Source organism: Symphodus melops, assembly GCF_947650265.1.
Source record: "Symphodus melops genome assembly, chromosome: 13".
Classification (NCBI taxonomy): Eukaryota; Metazoa; Chordata; class Actinopteri; order Labriformes; family Labridae; genus Symphodus; species Symphodus melops.
The window spans coordinates 13,227,869-13,252,183 of NC_136703.1; the positions used below are offsets into that span (position 1 = coordinate 13,227,869).

A 24,315-nucleotide genomic window follows, 5' to 3' on the forward strand; every position below is an offset into this window, starting at 1 on the left:
GACATGATGTATTATTACATTTATTGACTGACTTATTACTAAAACATTTGCTTTGGTCCATGTTGATGAATGTTGATCAACTCATGTACAGGTGAAGAAATAAACCAAGAAGTTGTATTTTTCTGTCTAAATGCTCATTATTATGGTTGTGGTAGCTCCTGTCACATGTCCTCTGTGTTTCTCTGTCACTGTCCACTGCAGGTGGTCAGTGGGCCTGATGTATATTTAGTAGAGTTGTGAGTGGTGAAGGGTGTCAGTGGGAGGGGGCTTGGGGCAGGATAAGGGACAGTTAGTCTATAAAGCCTGTACCCTCGCTCGTGCCTCCTCTAAGGAGCAGAGAGTGAAGGACTCTGTTCTTTCTCCTTTTTGGTGTGCACCAGTGTGCCTGAGCAGCTTCCTCCAGAAACATGTCAAAGGATATCCACCCGACCATGGACCCCACTAAGATGGGGCTGGGACGCTCCATTGCTGTGCTGACGTCAGGAGGTGATGCACAAGGTAAGCAGATGATTCGCCTGTAATATTTCCTCAAAACCAAATTGAACTGTTAACATGGCAAAGGTTATTTCCTGATGGTGTTTCTGAGCACAACACTGAATCCCCACCATGCCAGAGTCGGCTGGCATCTATCCTTGGTGCCAATAAGTATCATGTTAGTACTGCATGACTTGCTGACTGAGTTCACGAGCCAAAGACGAGAAAGGGCAAGAAGTATTTTTTCCATGGATCTGAGTGAAGGCCAGCTGTCAGAAAGAAATTTGCAATAAACAGATTACATCAGGGGTACACAACACCAGCAGAGTTTGATCTTTTGTCTGTGCAAAAGACAAAGCAATCATTTTGTACTGAAACTGTTTTTAAGCAATCTATCTCAAACATCTAAATATGCACATAAACTGTTAAAACAAAGACATACAAATGCATGCACACAAACACGCTTGTAAACCTATGTGTGCGACCACAACCTGATTTTCAGTTAAACTGGGTGATGTTTCCTGTTTTCTTTTCTCATGCCATCGACCTGTACCATCTTCCCCTCCAACCTGACCCTTACTCTTCGTGCAGGGGCTTTATTTTACTCAGGGTTCACTTATTTCTCATCTTCAGGGCTAATTTTAGCGACTCTGACCTTTTTCTGGTATGGACAGAGAGAAACGCCCCCCGATCCTCAGCTGCTGTCTGCTGAAACAAGAGCTGCCACATGCCAGCCTAAACTCTCACAACACAAGCTCACACTGTGGCCTTTAGTGTACTGCACATCCATGGTGTACAAGGCACACAGTCCCCCTAAACTTGACCCCTGTCCTTTCCCTATGGTTATTTTTGTTTCATCTGTTGCCAATGAAAGGTCACTTAAAGGTTAAGAAGGGTCTGTAAAGTTTTGATGTCCTGACGGAAAATGGTGATTACATTGATCCCCTGTGTTGTAACGTGAGTTAATAAGTGCTCACAGAACATGTTTTATGTTTGTCTCAGGTATGAACGCTGCCGTGAGAGCCACAGTCAGAGTGGGTCTCTACACCGGAGCAAAAGTCTACTTTGTTCATGAGGTACAGAACGAGTATTTTGCAAATAAAGACAATACATTGACACACAAACCTTCAGACAGTTTAAGTTTTAAAAAATGAAAAATGAGTGTTTTTTTGATTTTATTGTTGTTGCATGTTCTGGTTTAAATCCATTCAAAGGCAGAACTTCATCTTGTTCTAACCACAGTGGATGTTCTCGTGTGCTGCAGGGCTATCAAGGTCTGGTGGATGGAGGAGACAACATCCGCCTCGCAACATGGGAGAGTGTGTCCATGATGCTGCAGCTGGTGAGTGATGTCCAGCCGACTGAACACAAACAAAAACAGACATACACAGTACTAGCTACACACAGGAGCAACACAATGTTTTTGTTGTTTATAAAGATATCTAGTGTCTTTTGGTTTGTTAATATAGTGGATGTAACGATTAAGTATAACAATAAGATTCTATTCATGATACGATTCTCTCACGATTTATTTTACAGAATGAAACTATACAAATAATGAGAGAGGAAGCTAACCTGCTTTACTGTTTGACTAGGCCTATAAAACAAAGGGAGGCTATTGGAACTCCTCATCATGGTGTCGATTAAAGGCTGCATTATGGTGGTTGTGCTATTTGTGTAGTTCCCTGTCTTCTTGAAACATTTGCACACAGTGTTTGTCATCTCTGTTATCTTCTTTTATTTTCTGTCTTGGGGAAAGCCAAAATGCATCCACATCTCAGATGTAAAAGACAGTGACGCATCCTCAATTTCAAAATCTTGCTCTGCAGCTGCTGACACTCCCAATGTTATTGCGATAAATGTGAAAGTTGACACCTTCGAATTGATTTGTCATGATTATGCAATGAGTCTTTACATCCTTAGTTAATATTGTATTGAGGTTTTCAAAGATTCACCAAAAAACATTTCTTCACTGAGTTGGGCTGTTTTTTATTGCTTAAACATAACCACACTACAATGTCCTTTAACATACTTTGTAGTTACTAAAAAGAATATACAACAAAACAGAGGTACACAACTGAATAAATCCATTCATCTTCGTTGTTTTTGTGCCTTACATCCACACTTAACAGAACTGGAACAACATTGACAGTTTTACTAAAAAAAAAAGCTTGATTCTCCCTCAGCAGAGATATGAAATGACTAAAATCAGAGATACATTTATAGTTATTTCCTCCTCAATGGGAGGCTGCGACCTCACATGATTTTACAGTATTATGCAACTCGCTTCTCATCTTGATGTATTTAGGGGGGTACAGTGATAGGCAGTGCACGCTGTAAGGATTTCCGCTGCAGAGAGGGCCGTATGACTGCAGCTCGTAACCTGGTTAAGCTGGGCATCACCAACCTGTGTGTGATCGGTGGAGATGGCAGTCTGACGGGAGCCAATGAGTTCAGGACGGAGTGGAGCGGACTGCTGGCGGACCTTGTCAAAGCTGGTAAAGAGACAGATATAGAGGTTTTGGGAAATATTAGAAGTTAAGTCTGTTTTAGTACTTTAGACTTAACCCTCAGCTGTGCCTTTAAGAATGTGATGGAGGTTATTCTGGAGTCCTGCATGTTGGGTTGGTTATTTCCAAGTTATACTTTCAAATATCTAAAAACCTTTTGATAGATTAGGATTATATATTAAACAAATACATCTTCTCCCTGGGAGAAGGGTTCTTGGACATTAAATGATCTATTGGATTTTCCAACAGCTTCAGACTTTTGTCTTTAGGGAAATATCTTTATCAAAATATTGCATGTTTGGCCATAAAATTGTTCACACATTTCCCCCAGGAAAGTAAATTATACTCTAAATTCTCATATAATGCTTTATAGGTTAAAAAAAATCCATAATACTTGTTAAAGTTGTGTGTATACCAGGACTGAATGTTTTTTTCTGCAGGTAAGATCACAGAACAAGAGGCCAAGCAATCTTCCCACCTGAACATCGTTGGCATGGTGGGCTCCATCGATAATGACTTCTGTGGCACCGACATGACCATTGGCACTGACTCTGCCCTGCATCGCATCATCGAGGTGGTCGATGCCATCACCACGACTGCACAGAGGTAAAGCACAACTGCGACCCAACATATCCTCACCCAGTGATTTACTTCAACATGGACAAAAATAAAATGTTTTCTCAGCAGGACAGTAAAATGAGCACATGGGTTGTGTTTGTTTGATTGACACAAGATATCTCTCTGTTACTCCACAGCCACCAGAGGACGTTCATCCTGGAAGTGATGGGAAGACACTGCGGGTCAGTTCCCTGTGTGTGTGTTGTCCATTGACAGGGACTGAAGCATGATCATGAGACAGCTGATATTTAGTTTTTAGAAAATGAAAGACTTTTTTAGTTCCCTTTTATTTGTGTGGTGGGAATTTTTCCCATTACCAAAGAGTGAAAATAAAGAGTGAGAAGATCTATTCAAAAAAGAACCCCAAGAGCGATCTGGTCTCAATGAACATTTATTCGATGGCAAAATAAGCGTTCGAAGACCCCTCTCTCACACGGTGAGGAGAGAAAGAGGCCCCGAGAAGAGGGAAACATGAAAACTTATACATTTCCATCACGCTACATAGAGCCACTGCCCACCTGGCAGGGCACGATCTATCCCCTAGTGTGAGAGAAGAGACTACATGACTATTTACCATCTCCCAAGGCTGAGAAGGAGATGGAGTCTAGTGAGACAGAGTCTGGGTGACTCTTCCCACATGTACAGAGTGTGAAAGACAGAATAAAGGGAACAAAATGATGGGAAACAAAACACCCAATAGGCTGTGCATGTAGTATTCTAAGACATTTCACATACGTTTTATATGACAGATTCTATGAGACCTTCGTACAACGCATACAGTACACATGGAGTAAAATTTTCCATAACACTGGCATCAAAATAAAATGAAACCACCGCAGGTAAATACTCATTAAAGACAGCTTCATAACCAACATGGACGACATTGTACTCACCATGTCCAGAGTTTGTAACTGGGTGAGAAACTCAGTGGAATCTCTTTCCTCAATACCCTTTCATAACAACTTTAAGGGAAAAATACTTTTTCACCTTACAATACTGATCCCAAATTAACAATACATACAGTCGTATAAACACAAAGTCCTCCTTTGTCTTCCTTTGGCCTTTATCTTGTGTGTGTGCATGTCTTCAGGTATCTGGCTCTGGTGACGGCTCTGGCCTGTGGTGCAGACTGGGTGTTCATTCCAGAGATGCCACCAGATGAGGGCTGGGAGGACCACTTGTGCAGAAGGTTGACAAACGTATGTGTGTCTGTATTAGCAGTTGAAGATGCCTGCCAACTTGCTCCAGAATATTTCGTTCAAAGTGCACAATAGCAGGACTTGTATTACCTTTGATTGTTATTTGTTAACAGCAAAGAGCCAGAGGTTCTCGTCTGAACGTGATCATTGTGGCTGAGGGTGCAATGTCCAGAGATGGCAAACCGATTACATCAGAACAGATCAAAAAGGCAAGCCCTTCTTTCTGATGTCAGTGTGATACATTTTTATTCCAAGCTAGCCAGAGAACATATTGTGCTAACAGGTGGTTTTCTTCGTCACCAGCTGGTGACTGAAAGGCTCGGCTTTGATACTCGTACCACTGTTCTTGGACACGTACAAAGAGGAGGAACACCCTCAGCCTTTGACAGAATCCTGGTAAATATCTCTATAAAACTATAAAGTATAGTGTATACCACTGCCTCTTCAGTCCTAACACATGACTAAAGATCTGACTCTGTGTGTGATCCAGGGCAGCAGGATGGGTGTGGAGGCAGTGATGGCGCTGCTGGAGGCCACTCCAGAAACTCCTGCCTGTGTGGTCAGCCTGTCTGGGAACCAGGCAGTCAGACTGCCACTTATGGAGTGTGTGCAAGTGGTACGTCACAATGTTTTCATACCAAATAAGAAACCTCTACATTTCTTTGTTGAGTCTTAGGCTTCTTGTTTTGAGGATCTTTCTTTCTTTCTTTCTTTCTTTCTTTCTTTCTTTCTTTCTTTCTTTCTTTCTTTCTTTCTTTCTTTCTTTCTCTCTCTCTCTTGGCATCAGACCAAAGATGTAACCGCTGCAATGGCTGAGGGAAGATTTGAGGATGCCATCAAGCTCAGAGGAAAGTAAGTCTTTGATAGTGTTAAATTTCACCAAATATTATAACGATGATGATATAGTACTCATACAGTCTCATTGCATTTAGCCAAGAAAATATTCTACTAGAGGTAAAAACACAAAACATCCAGTTCAGACAAAGATGAGAGGAAAATAAGGGGAAAAGCTCAATGTACTGTAGGTAGCCTACAGGTGGAAATTGATAGCTACACTGAATTAAATACTGAAAAAAAAGAATAAACTTTAATTTTCACTGATGATGTAGCACTGAACTTTATTTATGTGTAAATTGAAGGAGTTTTGAGAACAACTGGAAAACATACAAGCTGTTGGCTCACATCAACCCCCCAGATGTTAAGGTAAGGAGCATCCATAAACTAAATCTAAATGTCCACCATGAATTACATGTTTATAAACATTAAATTATTATTTTTGTTTCAATTCTCAACCCTTTGTTCATTTCATCGCTTCCCTCTACTAATAGAGCAACATCAATGTGGCCATTATGAACATCGGGGCTCCCTGTGCTGGTATGAATGCTGCTGTTCGCTCAGCTGTTAGGATGGGTATCATCCAGGGACACAATATGTTGGCTGTCCATGACGGCTTTGACGGTCTGGCTCATGGACAGGTGAGTTTCCTCTCTCTGTACCAGAACTTCAATTGTGACTGTTGATGTTGTTTAAATCTGTTAAAAATGATGTGAGACATGTTTTTCATGGCGTGATTGACAAACAAACAAACAAACAGATGGGACATAAACAGATTGAAACTTAAAGTGAGACTACTTTTATGTTTTTATTGCAAGAAAAATAATAGCAGGGATGATATTTGTATCAAAAATGAATTAATTTCTTTAAAAATGTCTCTTTGATTTTTTTTTGTTCAAGGACATAAAGGTTTACAAGACATGAATTACTTAACATGTAGCGTCATAAAAAAAAAAAAACAAATAAAACAGAGCAAGTAACCTGTGTTTGTCAGATAAGAACTTCACAAACTGAACATAAATGCTGCCATCCTTTGATTGTGTTGCTCTTTTTGAATGTTTTTCAGTCAATATTTTGTCATTATTGCAGATTGAACCAATTGTCTGGACTTCAGTGAGTGGCTGGACTGGAGCAGGAGGTTCAATGTTGGGCACCAAGAGGTAAAACAAGTTAAAAGAAAAACAAAAAAACCCATTAAAAAACATGAAACTTCTGGGGGCGCTGGTGGCGCAGCGGCAGTGCGCGCGTCCCCATATATTGAGGCTCAGTCCTCACGCGAGCGGCCCGGGTTCGCGTCCGGCCTATGGCTCCTTTCCCCGCATGTCTCTCCCCACTCTCTCTCCCTGATTTCTGACTCTATCCACTTTCCTCTATAATAAAGGCAAAAGGCCAAAAATAAAATCTTAAAAAACAAAAGCAAACAAAAAAAAACCCATTAAACTTCTCTCCTTAGACTGCAAAACCTCACACTGTGCAATCTGTCTGTGTCCCAAAAGAACTCTTCCAGGTAAAATGTTGGAAGAAATCAGCCAGAACATTGCAAAGTTCAACATCCATGCCCTGGTGATCATTGGTGGATTTGAGGTAAGACGTGTCAGCCTCATTTTTACAAATATAACAATCATGTTAGTAATGGCTGATCTCTTCCAAAAAAGGCCTTGAAATAGTTGATGATAACTTCCTCCCTGTGCTTCAGGCTTATGTGGGAGGCCTGGAGCTGGTTCAGGCCAGAGAGAAATACGAGGAGATGTGCATTCCGATGGTGGTCATCCCGGCCACCGTCTCCAACAACGTCCCTGGCTCTGACTTCAGCATCGGTGCTGACACCGCCCTCAACACCATCACCTCTGTCAGTATCTTAGCAGCATATACATACTCATATATACAGTAAAAACCATGCTGACTATTGCTTCTGTGTTTTTCTGCAGACGTGTGACAGAATAAAGCAGTCTGCAGCAGGGACCAAGCGACGCGTTTTCATTGTTGAGACTATGGGTGGATACTGTGGCTACTTGGCCACCATGGCTGGGCTGGCTGCTGGTGCTGATGCTGCCTACATCTTTGAGGAGAAATTCAACATTAAAGATCTGGAGGTGAATGAATGACTGCACCTGTTTGTCAGGTATTGAGGTTTTTAGAATCTATGGAGCTTTAAGGAAGTGCCGTGTTCTGATTGTGATGTGTGTATTTGGCCTTTAGGTCAATGTAGAACATCTCCTGGAGAAGATGAAGACAACAGTAAAGAGAGGTTTGATTCTCAGGTGGGATTTGGTCAGGTGTGACCCACACTAACAGATGATACGAAGCATTTTGTTCAAATACCTGAAGTTTTAAGTGCTTACTTCTGAGACAACAGGCTTGATTAAAAGTTGTTGGCTGTTATGTATAACTTAACATCCTTCTCGTTCAATAACTAGCCCCTTGTTTTTCCACATTAGGAATGAGAACTGTAACGCCAACTACACCACTGACTTTGTCTTCAACCTGTACTCAGAGGAAGGAAAAGGCATCTTTGACTGCCGCAAGAATGTTCTGGGACACATGCAGCAGGTCAGTTCATGCAGTGATATGTCCAATCCACTCCAGGAAAACTGGAACAGATTTTATCCTTTTTTCTGCTATTTTTACAGTTCTAATAATAAAACACGTCTGTCTTTGATTGACTACAGGGCGGCACTCCAACACCCTTTGACAGAAACTTTGGCACAAAGATGGGGGCCAAGTCTGTGCTTTGGCTGACTGAGAAACTCAAGGACTGCTACAGGCATGGTACGTGAGCATGGGATCAAATGATTCTGTGGAATATTCGGAGAATTCATTTTACAAAGAGATAGCAGTCAAATGTAACTTCACTTCATTTATTTGATGTACTGTACCGAGTTATACTTCAGACTTTTACCTCTGTGTACTTGTTCCTGCACAACATTTCTCTATAGGACTTCATCGCTGATTAGTTTCCTGATGCCCATTTAGACAAAACTTATGATCAACTTCTCAAAAAATCATACAATGTTGTAACAAATAACTTTTTTAAAATTGATATGTTTAACTTCTTGTCCACTTTAGGTCGTATCTTCGCCAACACACCAGACTCTGCCTGTGTGCTGGGCATGAAGAAAAGGTCTCTTACTTTCCAGCCTCTTGCTGACCTGAAGGGAGATACAGATTTTGAGTAAGACATTTTTTTCCCATTTGACATACTGTCCTACAAGTGACATGTTTTATATTGAATATACGGAATGATCCATCCTGTTTATTTCAGGCACCGCATCCCTAAGACACAGTGGTGGCTGAAGATCAGGCCCATCATGAAGATCCTGGCCAAGTACAACATCAAACTGGACACATCTGAACACACTGACATGGAGCATGTGATCAAGAAGAGGAGTCCACTTGGAAAATAGGCTCAAGTTTGCTACACATTTAGAAGTCCGAGTGGGGGAATTTTTCTGTTCCATTATAAAGTCTTTATTACATATTCACATATTTTGGTAAAGGAGCGACGGATTCCCCAACCCTAATCTTAAATGTGTTTTTGTTGGTTCTTAGTATTCATTATTTTGTTGCTCCATCGATGAGCAAAACTTTTAGTGAAGCAAAAGATGGAACATATCAAGTAATAAATTAAAAATATACATTTAAAAAAAACCCATCACTGTCTGTCCTTTGTGTTGAGAAAGCTGTCTATGACTTCATTTACCCACAATTTACAAAGACAACGCTGATGAGCTAATCATAAGCAAAGGTTGGGGACTGTATAACCCAAATCTGAACATTTTAGATGTTACACATATCTGACATCTGATATGTGTTAAAAGAAAAACACAATATGGGGATCCATCATTACATACAAGTGCATGTACTCCTGTTCATTTTTACACTTCAAAATACATAGATTTAATAGTACTGGTGATAAAATGACCCTTACATTTTCTCAGTATTAAGTTCAATTTTCTAAACGTTTACATATGAATTATTGCAGCTATGCTTTTAATTTTAAGTTAATTTATCTCAACTCTATGTTCAAAATCTCTAAAATGCATAAAATGAAACATGTCTATGAAGATTCCCCTACAAAATATCTAAGCATGCTAATATGGGTATAATAGGGTATGACAGAGTATGCATAATCCAGTCACTTTTCTTTATTCGTTATCTTAAACATTTCTTATCAGTATTTCAAAGGGAGTCCAAGAACTGGGGCCATTTTTATCTACAACATAGATGGCCCAATGAAAAAAGGAGTTGGACAATGTAATGCTGTGTGGGTTATGTTTGCCCAAGCTTCCTGTGATCATTCAATTCTTCAGGAGTTTATCATCAGTTCTTGATAGCTTCTCAAGTGGGGGGAAAAACGTGATTACATCACATATTTCTTTTTTCTTTTGATCTCAAACCAAAGACTACTAATTAAACCTGCTTCTTGTCCCTGAATATGGGCATGGACAAAGTGTTATTTTTCAATCTCAAGAAATGGGCCGCTCTTTCAAACAGAGTACTTTTAATCGCAGAGGAAAACACATGGAAAAAATAAATCTCTTCTTTTAATCACCATGCTGCATATAATGGCATTAATAGTTAAAAGTTTGGTCATGTCGGTCAACATTATATTAACTTTATTTCTTTTTTTATTTTTATTTTTTTTCCAACATTTTTTATTAAACGAATACATGTAAACAAATATACATTACAAAACAGGATGTAGTTAACAATTTTCCTTTTTCTCCCTGAGCAACGTGTGAGGGCCCTGAACACAGGCCCCACCTGTAATCCCCACAAACAACCCCCCCAGACAACAAATAAATCTCTTAATTAAAGTAAGTAGACATAAAACAAAAACAAGCAATCAGAAGAAACAAACACAACAAACAAACAAAACAAAACAAAAAATAAATAAATAAATAAATAAATAAAATACGATGACCGAGTATAGACGTATCCCACAACATCAACAAACAAAGAAGCGAATAAAACAGTACAACCTATTCAGAAGTGAAAAGTAACAACATAAGACATAAAAAAAGACATAAAAAAGACTCACTACTCCGCTGTTATGTAAGGAAGAAAAAGACATAGCCGGACCGCTGCCCACGTCCAGGTCACAACCCCAGGAAAGGGAAAAAAAAAAAATGGGGGGGGGGCGGCGGCACCGGACAGGCCCGAGAGGGCAGGATCGATATCGACGTGCAATAAGGTGTTACTATAATACTTTGTCAGGTGAAAGTTTTTCAAAGTAGTCAAGGAGAGGCCTCCATTGAAAGTGAAATTTCTCCGAGCATCCCCTAAGAGAGAACTTAATTTTCTCCAATTTGAGGAGGAACAAGATGTCATGGAGCCATACCTTAAAGGAAGGAGGTTGAGAAGATTTCCACAGGAAAAGAATCCTCCTACGGGCAATCAAAGAGGTAAAAGCGATAACATTGTCTTGAGTGGACGAGGTGGCAAGATTATCAGGAGACCTACCAAAAATAGCGATATGTGGTGAGGGGTTGATTGTCAGACCCAAGATGTCAGAGATGGACTTAAAGATGGACTGCCAGTACGTAACCAAACTAGAGCAGGACCAAAACATGTGGGTCAGATTGCAAGGAGCCTGGGAACATCTACTGCAAGTATCAACAACTGTATCTGGAAACATTTTGGAGAGTTTATGTTTACTAAAGTGAAGTCTGTGTAGCACCTTAAACTGGATGAGAGACAGCCTAGCACAGCTAGAGGAAGAGTTAACTGCCCCAAGCGCCCTTTCCCAGAAAGCCTCAGAGAGAGAGGTCTGTAGCTCGTTTTCCCAATCAGCCTTAATCTTTATTATCGCAGACTCGTTAGTTGTGAACAAGAGATTATAGAGGAAAGAAACTTGACCTCTTGTCAGGACTCTCGCCTTGAGCACCAAATCAATGCCACTGGGGTCTGGAGCATGAGGGAATGACGGTGTGAGTCCTAGCAAAATCACGAAGTTGAAAATATTTGAGAAAGTCTAAGTCCTTTAAATTGAATGCAGAACGTAGCTGGCCAAGACTGGCAAAAACACCATCAACATACAGATCACCCAAACAGCGCAGGCCACTCCTCTCCAGAGAGATAAATCGTGAATCCATCTTAGCTGGCATAAAAAGGTAATTGTCGCAAATGGGCGTCGCCCTAGGAAGAGAGAGCCACCCAAAGTGACGTCTAATCTGAGCCCATATCTTAAGTGTGTTCATCACCACCGCGTTGGATGTGAAACTGGTGGGCGGGAGAGGGAGAGTGCCACACACTTTATTTCTTTTTTTTTTAATACAGTGTATTTCTTTCAGCTATGGTTTCAAACAAAGATACACATTTTTTAGATATTTTAAAAACCTTCCAAACACTAGTTGAGTCAAACTCCGGGAACAAATCATGAACAAAATGTCGAGCTACATCTTTAAAGAAAGGTCATCCTTTCGGCTTTGGAAAAAAATTAGTTATAATTCAACTTTAACATTTTGAACTAAACAATAAAATATGTAGAGACGAAGTACTGTAAGTGTAGGTCTACTTCGGAGTTATTCAATAAATGACTTTTTAATAGTACAAACACGGCAAAAAAACATTTTTAAAAAATAAAAATAAAACACTGCTGTGCATCCGGAAAAGGAACTGGTTTGTGCAGAGGTCACCGAGAACTCGCGGTGGCAGCCGGGACGTCGGCGGACTGTTTCGCGTGCGCGGAGGAGAGGCGCGTGTCCCCAGTGTCCGCTCCGGTCGGCCGTTCAGGAAGGCGCCTCATGAACCCGGTGTGTGTGCGGTCATAGTTGGGGAGACAGCCGTGGGGACCCTGGTCTAAGAAGAGTCATGGTTTTGCAACGCTCACATCGGCAGTAACGTAACGTGCAGGCTTGATTGATTGAGCTAACTGGCGTTAGCCCGCTAGGTCGTTAGCCGTAGTCGGTAGCTTATCAGCTAGCCGGCTAGCTAGCTAGTAAGCTAGATTTAGCGTGCTGCTGGTCAACCCAGTCGAGCAGGGAACCAGTCAGACCGCTGAGCTCAACCTTTACTCCGGAGAGACGAGGTGGTAGCCAGGCCGGGGGGGCTGGGAGAACGCGAAGGGAGTGGAAGTGAGTCAGGAGCGGCTGATGAGTTCAGACCAGAGCGGAGAGCCGCCGCTGCTGCAGGAGGAGGCTGATCCCGGACCGAAGACCGGTACGAAGGACGAGGCTCTGCTGGGGAGCCAGAGAGGGTCAGGCGGCATGGTGAGTGAGGCCTGCTTAGCATATTAGCTGGAAACCTGTTAGCACAGTACGCCCCCCTCAGTGTGGGTAACGATATCGATTAAGCAGCACAAATTAATAATCCAAGTAAAACTCAGAATAATCTCCCATTGTTCATCTTTATTTAAGTATTTACTGCCTGGTTGTGTTAAATAGCGAAGAGGTATTGAGTATAAAGAGACGCATATGGCAGCTTTTGCAGAACTACTAACTTGCAGCCAGAGATGATTTCAGAGTTTTTGTTAGCCGGATCTCTGCAGCACCTTCTGGTGGTTAGCTAAAGCTAACTTAGCCTCTGGAACAGGAGAGCTCATTAAGTAGTTTGCTGAGTAATCATTAGCCTGTAAGTTACATTTTAACACCACAGTAGGACGACCGTAGTGTTGTTTTTAAGAAGTGACGTACTGATGAAGTTGTTCTCAGGTTGTAGGTGACGGATGCTTAGATTAGTGACCTGAGGATAAACCTTCAATCACAAACCTTATCTGTTAGCTAATCGCGCTGCTAGCTGACTGAGCTAGCGCAGTGGCATGCGTTGCAAATATCTGGCCTGTGCTGCGCAGCAGTCAGCTGACATTAGTTGGCGTGCAGCGGCCTGTATCACACAAGCATGCATTGTAACCAACGTGTCAAGTTTCAAGGCTCATAGTTGTTCGTTCTTGTTTGAATGGCACCGAGGCCTGACTGTGTAATGATTTCTACCTGGAGAGGAGAAGTGTCTTCAGACAGCTGGACTTGTCAGGCTGAGCGTTTTCTGTAGAGAGGAGGATCTGTTAGCAGGTGGCGACTAACAATGTCAAAAGGGAAGAATCTGGCAAACTTCACAGCTAGTGGCGTTTTTTTAAGTGTTGTGCACCTTTCTTGAAGTGGTATTTGGGCAAAGCACACTTAGTTCACATCAGTATGTGAACGCCTTCATACACAGTATGTGATCTATTCTTGGCCATAGTTCCTTGCAGGGTCTGGCTTTCTGCTGCTAGTCCTCAGCCCATTTAATATGAAGAGTGAGATCAATTTCTTGAGTCGTGTTCATTCAAAAGTTATATTTGTTTGATCATATATTATCAACATTTATAACACAATAGACATGCTGGTTTCTCTCAAGTGACAATTAGACCGTTTGCACTGCAGCTTCACATTATTAACACACTCTGGGTGGTGTTTCTGTGTTAAAAAGCTTGTATTAACCTGAATTGCATGATTTGCTGTAACTTTCCTAATTTAACTTGTCTCTGCTTTGAAGGTCACCTCTAAAGGCGCCGGTTTGAACCCAAATGCCAAGGTGTGGCAGGAGATGCCTGTTGCCTCCAGTGAGGCTGTTACCAACACTCCTCATTGGCCCCCTTCGGACATCAGCGAAGGTACGCTTCTATTTGCACGATGACGACTGTTGGAGAAGTCATTACAGAATTGATCACAACTGAATGAGTTTTGAAGTTAAAAAAATGTGCGACATGTTTTTGTTGTGAGTACTTTCTAAACAGACGAGCTAAAGGGAGCCCAGTGTTGTTTCTAAATGAAACACTACCGTGTTCACAGGTTATTCTGAGCCTCTGTCTGCTGGGTGCAAGCAGTACACTGTGGGATTCACGGCCCTGGATGACAGCAGCTCCACAGTAACAGCTGAGATAGCAGTTAATGGAATGGACCCTCCAGAGTTGACATTTCCCCCCACCGAGGCCACCACCGGGACGTCAGGTCAGCCACGTCTCCAAACAGCCACTGAAACTGAGAATTATTCTTCCTTTACAATCAAAGTAAAACAGTCTGTAAAGGATACACAAACATGGAGGAAGGAAGTTGTATGGTCTGATATCATACTCTCTACCTCTTTAATGTTTCTGTGAGGGAAAATTATTTCTACTCAGACTACCAGTCAGGAGGTGGGTGTCTTCAGCACGTGATTTAATCATTGGGTGGAGTCTTATAATGAAATTAGAACCTGCATGCTACTATCTCTTTATGCCCGTTGGTTATACTTATTTTTTATGACAGTGTAGAGCCATACAACACAAGCGTTTCCACAGAATCAGAATAAAATGATGCACACTCTATTTAACCCAACCATTTCAATGACAGCAGTGTTTAAGAACTTGAGGGATTTTATAACCACATAGCAAGATGATCAAAGGCATTAAAGCGAGATTCTTGTGATATGAAGTGCTCTGTGGATGTGTTAAACACACTTTCATCTAAGTCACATTTACTGAAACGCAGCAGAGAAGGTGTTGGAATTAGTCGAGTGTATCTGTTGAAGTGTAACTCTAAAAATCCTGATCATGGAACAGTTATGTCAATGATAAAACAAAGACTGAACATTATAGACCTATGTCCTACAGAGTGTATTGCCTCACTTCCTGTTTTCTACTGTGGCTGTGTTCTGTCTCTCGTTTTCAACGTATTTGTACATTTTTCATTCATGTCTTACCCATGTTGTCTCAGAATCAGGTCTTTTACCTGCTCCTTTGTAATGTGTCTTGTGATAACATTATTTATGAATTGATGCTATACAAATGCAGATTAATATTTTAAAGTTGTCTTCACAGTGGAACAGTGTGATAAAGTCACGTCTATTTGTTTTTACTAGATTCCAAAGCTGAGGAACAGCCGATCTCCTCGGAGAATCTACGAGAGTCTCTGAAGAAAGAGCTCGAGTTTTATTTCTCCAGGTGAGAGCAAAGCACTCGGCCCACCTTTGCGTGGTTCATGTTTTAGAAAGTGTCCTTAGTTAGCAGGCGGCTAACTTGCAACAATCTGTCTCGTTCTAATTCAGAGAGAACCTCTCTAAGGATTTGTACCTGATGTCCCAGATGGACAGTGACCAGTTTGTCCCTATTTGGACTATAGCGAGCATGGAGGGCATCAAGGTCCTCACTACTGACATGGAGCTCATCCTGGATGTGTTGAGATGTAAGTGTGAAGTTTAAGAAGTCGTTTATTTTAAAAACCGGTCGACAGGATTCTGTGGTGTGATGTTATTCCCGTGGGTTTTCCGCAGCCTCGCCGATGGTACAAGTGGATGAGAAAGGGGAGAAGGTGCGTCCCAATCACAAACGGTGCATTATCATCCTGAGGGAGGTCCCTGAAACAACCCCTGTGGAGGTAAATCCAACTTCTTCACGCGCTCCCAGAGAATTGTGAAAGTCGTGGGAAGCACCAAGTCGTGGTTGATGTTTACCTGAAGTGTGAGGCCATTGTTTCTGTTTCACAGGAAGTGGAGTCTCTTTTCAAAAATGACAACTGTCCAAAGGTGATGAGTGTTGAGTTTGCACATAACAACAACTGGTACATCACATTCCAATCCGACACAGATGCTCAACAGGTAACTCATGTCAAGTTGTGCTCTTCTCCATGCTGTCTGAATTATTCAGATGATATGCAGCCTCATTAATTGCTTTATGCTCCTCTCTTCTGTTCATCTAGGCCTACAAGTACTTGAGAGAGGAAGTAAAAACATTTCAGGGAAAACCCATTATGGTAAGCTGCTGGCTAAAACTCCTGAGTCATTTTGGAAATGCCCCCTTTTTATTTTAGTCCTTTTAACAGTGATGTATTTCTGTCTCACTGTCAGGCCAGGATAAAGGCCATCAACACATTCTTTGCAAAGAATGGTTACCGTAGCATGGACAGCAGCATGTACGCTCAGCAGTCCCAAAGCCAGTCCCAGTACAGCTCCCCTCTCTACATGCAGCACGTCTACCCCCAGCAGCAGTACCCGGTCTATGGCATCGTACCTCCCACCTGGACACCCTCGCCCACACCGTATTTCGAAACTCCTTTGGTGAGACCCGCCGCTATAAAGACAACCACGACAACTTAAACCCATACAAATTCATTCGCACTGCTTCTTAGATTTTAAATATGTAGAAGTGTTAAAACACTCGTGTAGATGTTTGTACAAGCTGAACGATGAGCCCCTTTAGCTTGGGGGGGGGGGGGGGGAAACCACACACACACACTGCTGCTGCTAGTAAGTCATTGCAACATTGAATGTCATGTGTATGCATGCACTGAGTAAATACGAGTGAGTCTTATGATTGGTAGACTTCAGCACACATTATCTTGCCTGACAAGGAAGCCCCTGAAGCCTAAAGCTGCTTCAGGGGTCTGTTAGCCATCATGAACCTGCTAATACTCAGTGAAAATAACACTAACGATAATGCAGTGAAAATAAATTCTAGCCCTTTTAGTAAGCTATTTCTTGAATAACTTCACTGATAGTTGCATTGAAAGGTTTGTAAATGCTGTCTCCTTAATTTGTGCAGGCACCGTTCCCTAACAGTGGTTTTGTGAATGGATTTGGCTCTGCTGGACACTACAAAACTGCTTCCAACTCTCTAAATATCAGTCGCCCGTTCAACAGAAACCGGTAAGAACATGTCAACAGTGCTTTTTGTTTGCATAAATCATGTTCCAATTGTTTTGCCACTTGTGCCTGTGTTGGCCAGATGTGAAGCGTTACTATCGGACCATCTGCAGTTGAATTTTGTCAAAAGAAAATGTAACATCTGCAGGGCATTGACTCCCTGTCTTTTTTTTCTTCTTTTTTTTTTTTGTTTACTGTCCCCTCTACAGCGTCCCCCTCTATTCAAGAAAGAATGTAATAAATGCCTTCAGGTACCTCTACTATACTGTACAATGAGCTTCATCACTACCCTCATCTCCTACCATACCGCAGCAGCCAAATGACTGAATCCATAACGGGCTTATGCCTTCTGCCAGGCCGATTTTTTAAAAAGCCATTAATCCCTTGAATCATTGTGATGAATGTTTGTTGCCATTTATTGGACATCCTGGATTTTTCAGGCCGTTTGATTGATGTAGTTTTCTGTACTACAAGGCAGCAGCTTCTATCTAATTCTGATTAACTGGCTTTTTTTTTTTATAGTCATGGCCCTCTTTGCTACAATTTGTCCTCCTTTCATCGACATTATCACATGTAACATTTTCTCTCAGCCCTAACTAACCTCCCATAAACAAACGTGTCATGCTTCTGTCTTGGCTGCTCTTCGTCAGTGATTGTTACTCTGTGCCATGTGATGTCGTAACAACAAAAATCCTTTTTGTGAAGAAGTGAACATTTTTTTGCAAGATTGTTCAGACCCAACATAGCAACTTCACCCAGACGCGTCTCACTGGCTTCTTCCCGAGTCACACCCGATGATGAGATCAAGATGCGCATAGAGGGAAAGCGCAGGGTGGAGTAACTGGCTTGAACTCTATCTTTTCTCTTCCTCATCTTTCTCTCTCTCTCCCCTTCGCTTCAAAAGTCAGGTGCTTCACTCAGCTCCCAATGAGCGTTCAGATTATGAGATCTGAGGGTCAAAGACTAGCGGGAAGATCAATCTGTGAATCAAGTTGAGGGGGAAAAACACACTTGTGTTATTCATGACGCAGCAGGATGGACTCTTGGTTACACGTGGATGGTGTTGGCTCCTTTCCTTCAGTTTGTTGTTTGCAAATTGCAAAAGAAGTTAATGTTTTCTGCCATCCGTGTCTCCACTGCTTTAACTTACTGAGCACAATGTAGTCGAAAATCCCCCAGCATGCCTTCACATCCACCCTAAGACACAGCATGCTGTCTTATTGCTCCACCAGTGTTTCCTTTTAAACACCCTGAGCTGTTTCCACCTCTGTGTAAATATTGTTTTAAATATACATTCATACAGGTGGGGAACATTTAACCGGTTTTGATTTTTCTCTGAAGATGGCTGAACATAATTTGAGTCTGACCTGACATTACTCAGAAAAAACTTGGAGGTGTTCCAAATAAACTATTTCCTGAATAATAACGCTCAAGAAACAATATTGACCCCCTAATGGAGTCAGCCTGGTTGCACGAAGCTTTCCAGGAAACACTGGTTTCTACCTAATTCTCTGATCAGTCTTCACCTAATATTGATCGTGCTGACACAAGTTCCCCCCCCCCCCTGTGCAACAGAAACCACGTGAAGCCCCAGGTGAGAACAGGAGAGGTGACCCCAGCCTCCATAACTCCTGTCCCCTTGGATAGTCTGACTGGATTGCGCAGCCCGCAGCCCCCCACTCCCGTTAGCGCCACCACTAACCCGGCCCAGACGGCCTCTGACCTGAGCTCAGCATTCTCTCATCTCTCCTCCTCTTCCTCCTCTCTGGACCCCAGTGATGACAACAGCATGGCCGGACGTGGAAGGTAGACCTGTTGGTTTTGTGCCAAGCTGTCACGGCTGCCATAAATCTGCCTGACTGTAAAAGAATCATTGTTTTTGACACATGTATTTCACCTTTTAGACGGAGCACGACATACAGGGGAACACGGAGGAGGCGAGAAGATGACCGTCTCGCGGTACAGAACAATATTTATGGTTTCTAGTTTGTTTTTATTTAAATTCTGAAAAATCCTGATGACTTACTGTTCCTTTCCACCCCTCCCCCCCTCAGAGGCATATACCACTAGCAGAGGTCAAAGTTTCTCCACCCAAGTTTGACTTAGCTGCCACCAATTTCCCACCTCTACCCGGTTGCGTGGTCAGCACACAGGGGGAGCCCGTGTTGGAAAACCGAATGTCAGACGTCGTTCGTGGTTTGTACAGGGATAAGGTAAGAAAGAAGTGAACTTTTTTTTTTCTTTCTTTTTTTTTTTCAATTTTGTTCAGACCCGACAAAGCAACTTCACACAGATGCGTCTCACTGGCTTCTTCCCGAGTCACACCCGATGATGAGATCAAGATGCGCATAGAGGGAAAGCGCAGGGTGGAGTAACTGGCTTGAACTCTATCTTTTCTCTTCCTCATCTTTCTCTCTCTCTCCCCTTCACTTCAAAAGTCAGGTGCTTCACTCGGCTCCCAATGAGCGTTCAGATTATGAGATCTGAGGGTCAAAGACTAGCGGGAAGATCAATCTTTGAATCAAGTTGAGGGGGAAAAAAACACTTGTGTTATTCATGACGCAGCAGGATGGACTCTTGGTTACACGTGGATGGTGTTGGCTCCTTTCCTTCAGTTTGTTGTTTGCAAAAAAGTTACTGTTTTCAGCCATCCGCGTCTCCACTGCTTTAACCAACTGAGCACAATGTAGTCGAAAATCCCCCAGCATGCCTTCACATCCACCCTAAGACACAGCATGATGAAATAAACCGCTGCACAAAGAGTATATTAAAAGATCTCTCAGTTGTAATGTTTGCTCCCCTTCAATCAGAATATGTATTTTTATTTATTTTTTTAGACTGAACAAGCCAATAAGGAAGCCACTGTGAGTCCAGCTTCAGGCCAAGCCCCAGTCACAGAAGAGGCTGTGGCTGTCCCAAGTCCTTCTCCTGCTGCTGTCAAGTCTGCAACACAACCAACTGGACCTCCATCCACTGGGTAAAAACATCTGAGTAGACTGTGCAGTTACAAAGTTAGCTGTTGAATTTGTAGTCTCATGTTTTCACAAAGTTTTCCTGACGTGCGTAGAATGGCACATTTACAATGTCAAGAGAGCGATGAAGTAACTACGGAAAGAAAAGCATGATGAAGCAGTTTCTTGCCCGTCACAGTCGGAGGTCGTTCACCGGTCCCTTGATAACTCACAAACCCCTCCCGCTCGCTCGTAGAGAAATCCTGACTATATTTCCTGCTGCATTCCTTCATCAGCTCACCATGACTTATTAGCATTTGTACGTGCAGCTCACTCTGAAAGTTTGAGGATGTTTTCCAGGAGTTTTGTGCAGGTGTGAAAGCGCTATGACTGTGGTAACTAGACTGTCCTAATCGCGTGTCTTTGCAGGATCACACGCCAGGAGAGGAGGGTTGAACGTGCAGAGCCCCCGGCTCCAGCTCCAGCTCCAGCTCCAAAAGTGACTCCCCGCCCGCCAGTTCAAACGGCTGTTAACCCATCCTCCTCCTCTACCTCCTCCTCGTCACAGCCGGTGCCCGCCTCCAGGCCTCAGCCCTCTGCTGCCTCCACCCCAGTGACACCCAGTACGCCAGCCCCTGCGACAGCTGCTTTTTCCACCCCTGCACAGGTGAAGATCTGCTTCTTCTTTTAATGATAGCCGTCACATGAGCACAGTTGTCTTCGTTTTTAATTTGTTTTATGGTGCCAAGAGTCGTCTTCCCAGTGATGAGATCTTCTGCGCATAGAGGGAAGTGTGGTAGTGAACTTACTGGCGTTGGTTCTCTTCTGTCTCTACCTATCCTCTCTCCTCCTCTTCAATCTCCCTCTACCCTTTCCCACCAAAAGTCCAGGATGTTCACTCCAACCCCGATGAGCGTTAAGATTATGAGATCTGAGGGTTTGACGAGGAAGGTCATGAAATATATCAATGTTTGGAGTCTGAGTTATAGCTGTTTCATTCTGTGATATATATATATATATTTTTCCCCCAAGGAACCTCGTAAGCTCAGCTACGCCGAGGTTTGCCAACGGCCACCCAAGGACCCTCCTCCTGCTGCCCCAGCTCAAGCTCCCTCAGGCACAGCTCCGGGCCAGCCATTACGCGAGCTGCGCGTAAACAAGGCCGAGGAGTCGGGCCCCAGCAGCGGGGACAAACAAGAGAAAAGCCACGAAAGGGAGGGGGGTTGGGAATGCAAGGAGAGCCGGCCACCGCGTGAACGTGACTCTCAAGGTTACTACCGCAGCAACGGCCCCAGAGGCACTGGGGGCCTCAAGTTTCGGGACCAGAGGCGCCCGCCTCCGGCCCAACGCAGCTCCCCACAAGGAGGCTACCGGCACACTGGCAAAGAGCAGAATATCCCGCCAGTATCGCCAAAGTAAAAACTGATTATGAATAGAAAAAAAAGTTGTATGAATATATACATGGATATATATAATTATATAAAAATGAATAACAAAAGCAACAACATTATGGTAGCCACCTCCCCCCTGGAACTTGTCAAAACAAAAGCTTTTAAAATGACAAAAAGACCAGGACATCCAGGACTGATGAGCAAAATGACATCTGAAGAACTTTAATGAGTGATTTGAAAAGGAATATCTGTGTTGGCCTTCAGCGTTCAACTTAAAGTCATTTTAAGTGCGATTTATCTGGAGGCCGTCTCATTTATGCTCTGCTAGGGAGAGGTTGGATGCTGGGCCGCTTAAACAGCCCTCTACTTTGTTTTCTTTTTCTTTTTTTAACAAATAGATGTCTGCAAGAACAATATGCACTAAGGAGAAAAGAACATGCATATATGTCATGTACATGTACAAAGACATCACTTATACGCTATGAGACATCAGTTTTTTTTGTTTTTTTCTTGTTTGCTTCGATTTGCAAGTATGACTGAAAGGTTGACTGAAGTCTGTGTATGCATTGATTGTTAAGCAAAATGATTGAGGTGCTACAGTGTGCTGTTGCACTGATGTAATGAAACGGATGATTTCTTTTGATTTTTACATCAGAAATTCAGAATTGTCATCCTGAAACCAGACAGTGGGATCTTCTGTTTAATTCTGAGTTGAGTCCGACGGTGGTCTTTTGATCCCCGTTCATAATTGGCTTAAATTGTATCATTCAGATATCAGAAGCTGTCAGTGTACGCTGCAGTCAGATGTGTGGTTTTGTTTGAAGAGGAAATCCACTTTGAGGATGCTTGCTGGCCTGACAGCCACGGTGAACCTGCTAACCTGGTCCCCAGTTTTTCATGTTAAGTTTTTCTCTCTGAACCGAATACTCTGATTCAGATCAATGTCATGTTGATAATCAGTCAGGTTCTCTGTTTACATGTTTGTTTGGGTATTAGGTTGATGTTTTTCAGGAGAAAAGATGAAATTGGTTGGAGCGGTGATGTTCGACTGTTTATTGCACCAGAGCGGTTTAGTTGAGGTTTGGCTTTTCTACATCAAAGGATATCCAGGTTAGGCTTATATCTGTGAATTGTTCTGAACAATGGCATAGTGTCAAAATTAGACTGACGGCTGTTAGCTAAAGATGATAGCTACATAATATTTAGCAGCCAAGTTGTGGGTAAAAAGAAAATTGGAACATTTTCACGTGCTATGTGCCAGCTGCCTACAATCATAGAGTGCTAGGATAAAGTTTGATTTTTATTGACGAGATCTGCTTCATAATGTAGTCTTGGGGACGTTTTTGGCCCAGTTAAACTGGATTTTGATGAAGCTGTAGAGGTGTAGTTGCCTATGCTTTATTGTAATAACCCTTCACTAGAAACGTGTGTGGGAGAATGTAATTGTTCTAGTACAGAATTTACAAAGGAACGTTTTGACCACAGGTTTCCACCAAACTGTTTTGTGCTTTTAGGGTGAGTTTGATGTTTTTTGTTTTTGGTTTTTTTGCCTTTTTTTTTTTAATTTCTTGGAAAAAAGAGAGGCTGGCTTAGAATTTGAAGTTGAACTCACTGTATGTATTGCTTTTTAAATTTATTTATTTTAATTCTGATGCACAAAGCTTTTCTCCCAATCTTGGTAGGCTGGTTTCCCCAAAGTTGTGTGAAATCGCATTGGCAAAATAAAATCACGCATATGACATTTATATACTGTCCTGGATGTCAGCTAAGTGAAAAAAAATACTTGAGGCATTGACTTTGGATTTAGTAATGCAGTAAATAAATAACCAATCACTGGGATTGTATTTCTTTTTCATTAATGAGTATGAGCAGCTAGTGGTTTAGAATAATTAAATACATGCACTAACTTGTTTTTAAAGAAAATCTTACTCATGAGTAATGTGAAATCATATTAGAAGCATATGGTTGATGTTGACAGGCTTGCAAATATCTACAGGAAAATGCTCCCTCCTCCATATGTTTTTGTTATTTTCTGTTCATTTGGGTTGGGATGGTGAAAAGGAAATGTAGTAATGGATAAACCAAGTGTTTGAGACACAATTCTAGACCTGTATGAAATGTCACCAAAAATAAATTATTTTGATTTGGCTTTCCAGTGTTTCGTTCTTTGTTGGTCTTACTAGTTTTTTTTCTTTACGTACATTAACTTTACCAACAGAGGGACATCTTATACTCAATGTTATCAGCAAAAAAATTCAAGTTAGAGGGTCAGTAATGGATTGCTAACGGATGCAGTAATAAGCAGGATTTGAGTTTCTGCTTTACAATCTATCAATTTGGTTTAGTTGGTGCTATGACGCTGATAAAGACAACATTGGTGAAATAAATTGTTTTCCAACCTGTTAAAAAAAGGAATAAAGGATGTTCAGGCTACTAACAAAAGCAGCACCCTGAACTATCAACAGGTTGTAAGTGGGACATGGCTAATATAGTAATCCAAAAAGATATAGCTAAATACTAGATTAAGAAAAGCTCCATTTAATAGTCCTTAATTTATAAATTCACAGACAAATATTGACATTTTAATAATATAGTTCAGATTAATAAAACAAAAACATCCACTAGATATGTTTGGACATACAGTCTATGGTTTGGACCAGTAACTCTGACTGAGCTGTCAGTCTGAAGTGATTTGTGGAGACACCTGTGTCTCTCTAAAGGTCCTCGGTGCCTCCACATGGTC

The 24,315-nt window shown here is 42.0% G+C and overlaps 2 protein-coding genes across 3 annotated transcripts; both read left to right on the forward strand.

Annotated features, from left to right (window-relative positions):
• The first annotated feature begins 272 nt into the window (after positions 1–272).
• Positions 273–9,285, forward strand: pfkma (phosphofructokinase, muscle a). Its single transcript, XM_079360572.1, has 22 exons — positions 273–498; positions 1,477–1,550; positions 1,739–1,816; positions 2,783–2,972; positions 3,425–3,590; positions 3,740–3,784; positions 4,693–4,801; positions 4,915–5,010; positions 5,105–5,197; positions 5,292–5,417; positions 5,589–5,653; positions 5,941–6,004; positions 6,130–6,276; positions 6,725–6,795; positions 7,132–7,219; positions 7,332–7,484; positions 7,564–7,728; positions 7,835–7,896; positions 8,074–8,185; positions 8,305–8,404; positions 8,702–8,807; positions 8,898–9,285. Exons 1-22 carry the CDS (start codon positions 408–410, stop codon positions 9,037–9,039), a joined length of 2,343 nt encoding a protein of 780 aa, XP_079216698.1. The 5' UTR covers positions 273–407; the 3' UTR covers positions 9,040–9,285.
• Positions 9,286–12,227: 2,942 nt separating this feature from the next.
• Positions 12,228–23,720, forward strand: larp4aa (La ribonucleoprotein 4Aa). 2 transcript variants are annotated; one of them, XM_079358868.1, is made up of 17 exons: positions 12,228–12,846; positions 14,108–14,225; positions 14,404–14,562; positions 15,452–15,533; positions 15,638–15,774; positions 15,863–15,966; positions 16,076–16,186; positions 16,288–16,341; positions 16,436–16,645; positions 17,130–17,233; positions 17,440–17,481; positions 18,806–19,036; positions 19,135–19,189; positions 19,285–19,443; positions 20,068–20,207; positions 20,611–20,848; positions 21,214–23,720. In XM_079358868.1, exons 1-17 carry the CDS (start codon positions 12,730–12,732, stop codon positions 21,598–21,600), a joined length of 2,448 nt encoding a protein of 815 aa, XP_079214994.1. In that variant the 5' UTR covers positions 12,228–12,729; the 3' UTR covers positions 21,601–23,720. The 2 variants fall into 2 exon arrangements, with proteins under 2 accessions (XP_079214994.1, XP_079214995.1); XM_079358869.1 differs by lacking the exon at positions 17,440–17,481 and having other exon boundaries at positions 12,229–12,846.
• The last annotated feature ends 595 nt before the right edge of the window (positions 23,721–24,315 follow it).

Bases quoted from the DNA above. Each gene is read 5' to 3' on its own strand.
- pfkma (XM_079360572.1), top strand. From the start codon at position 408: ATGTCAAAGGATATCCACCCGACCATGGACCCCACTAAGATGGGGCTG. The intron at 3,591-3,739 runs GTAAAGCACAAC...GTTACTCCACAG, and splicing joins ATCACCACGACTGCACAGAG to CCACCAGAGGACGTTCATCC. The intron at 7,897-8,073 runs GTGGGATTTGGT...TTTCCACATTAG, and splicing joins AAGAGAGGTTTGATTCTCAG to GAATGAGAACTGTAACGCCA.
- larp4aa (XM_079358868.1), top strand. From the start codon at position 12,730: ATGAGTTCAGACCAGAGCGGAGAGCCGCCGCTGCTGCAGGAGGAGGCT. The intron at 16,342-16,435 runs GTAAGCTGCTGG...TCTCACTGTCAG, and splicing joins TTCAGGGAAAACCCATTATG to GCCAGGATAAAGGCCATCAA. The intron at 19,444-20,067 runs GTAAGAAAGAAG...TTATTTTTTTAG, and splicing joins GTGGTTTGTACAGGGATAAG to ACTGAACAAGCCAATAAGGA.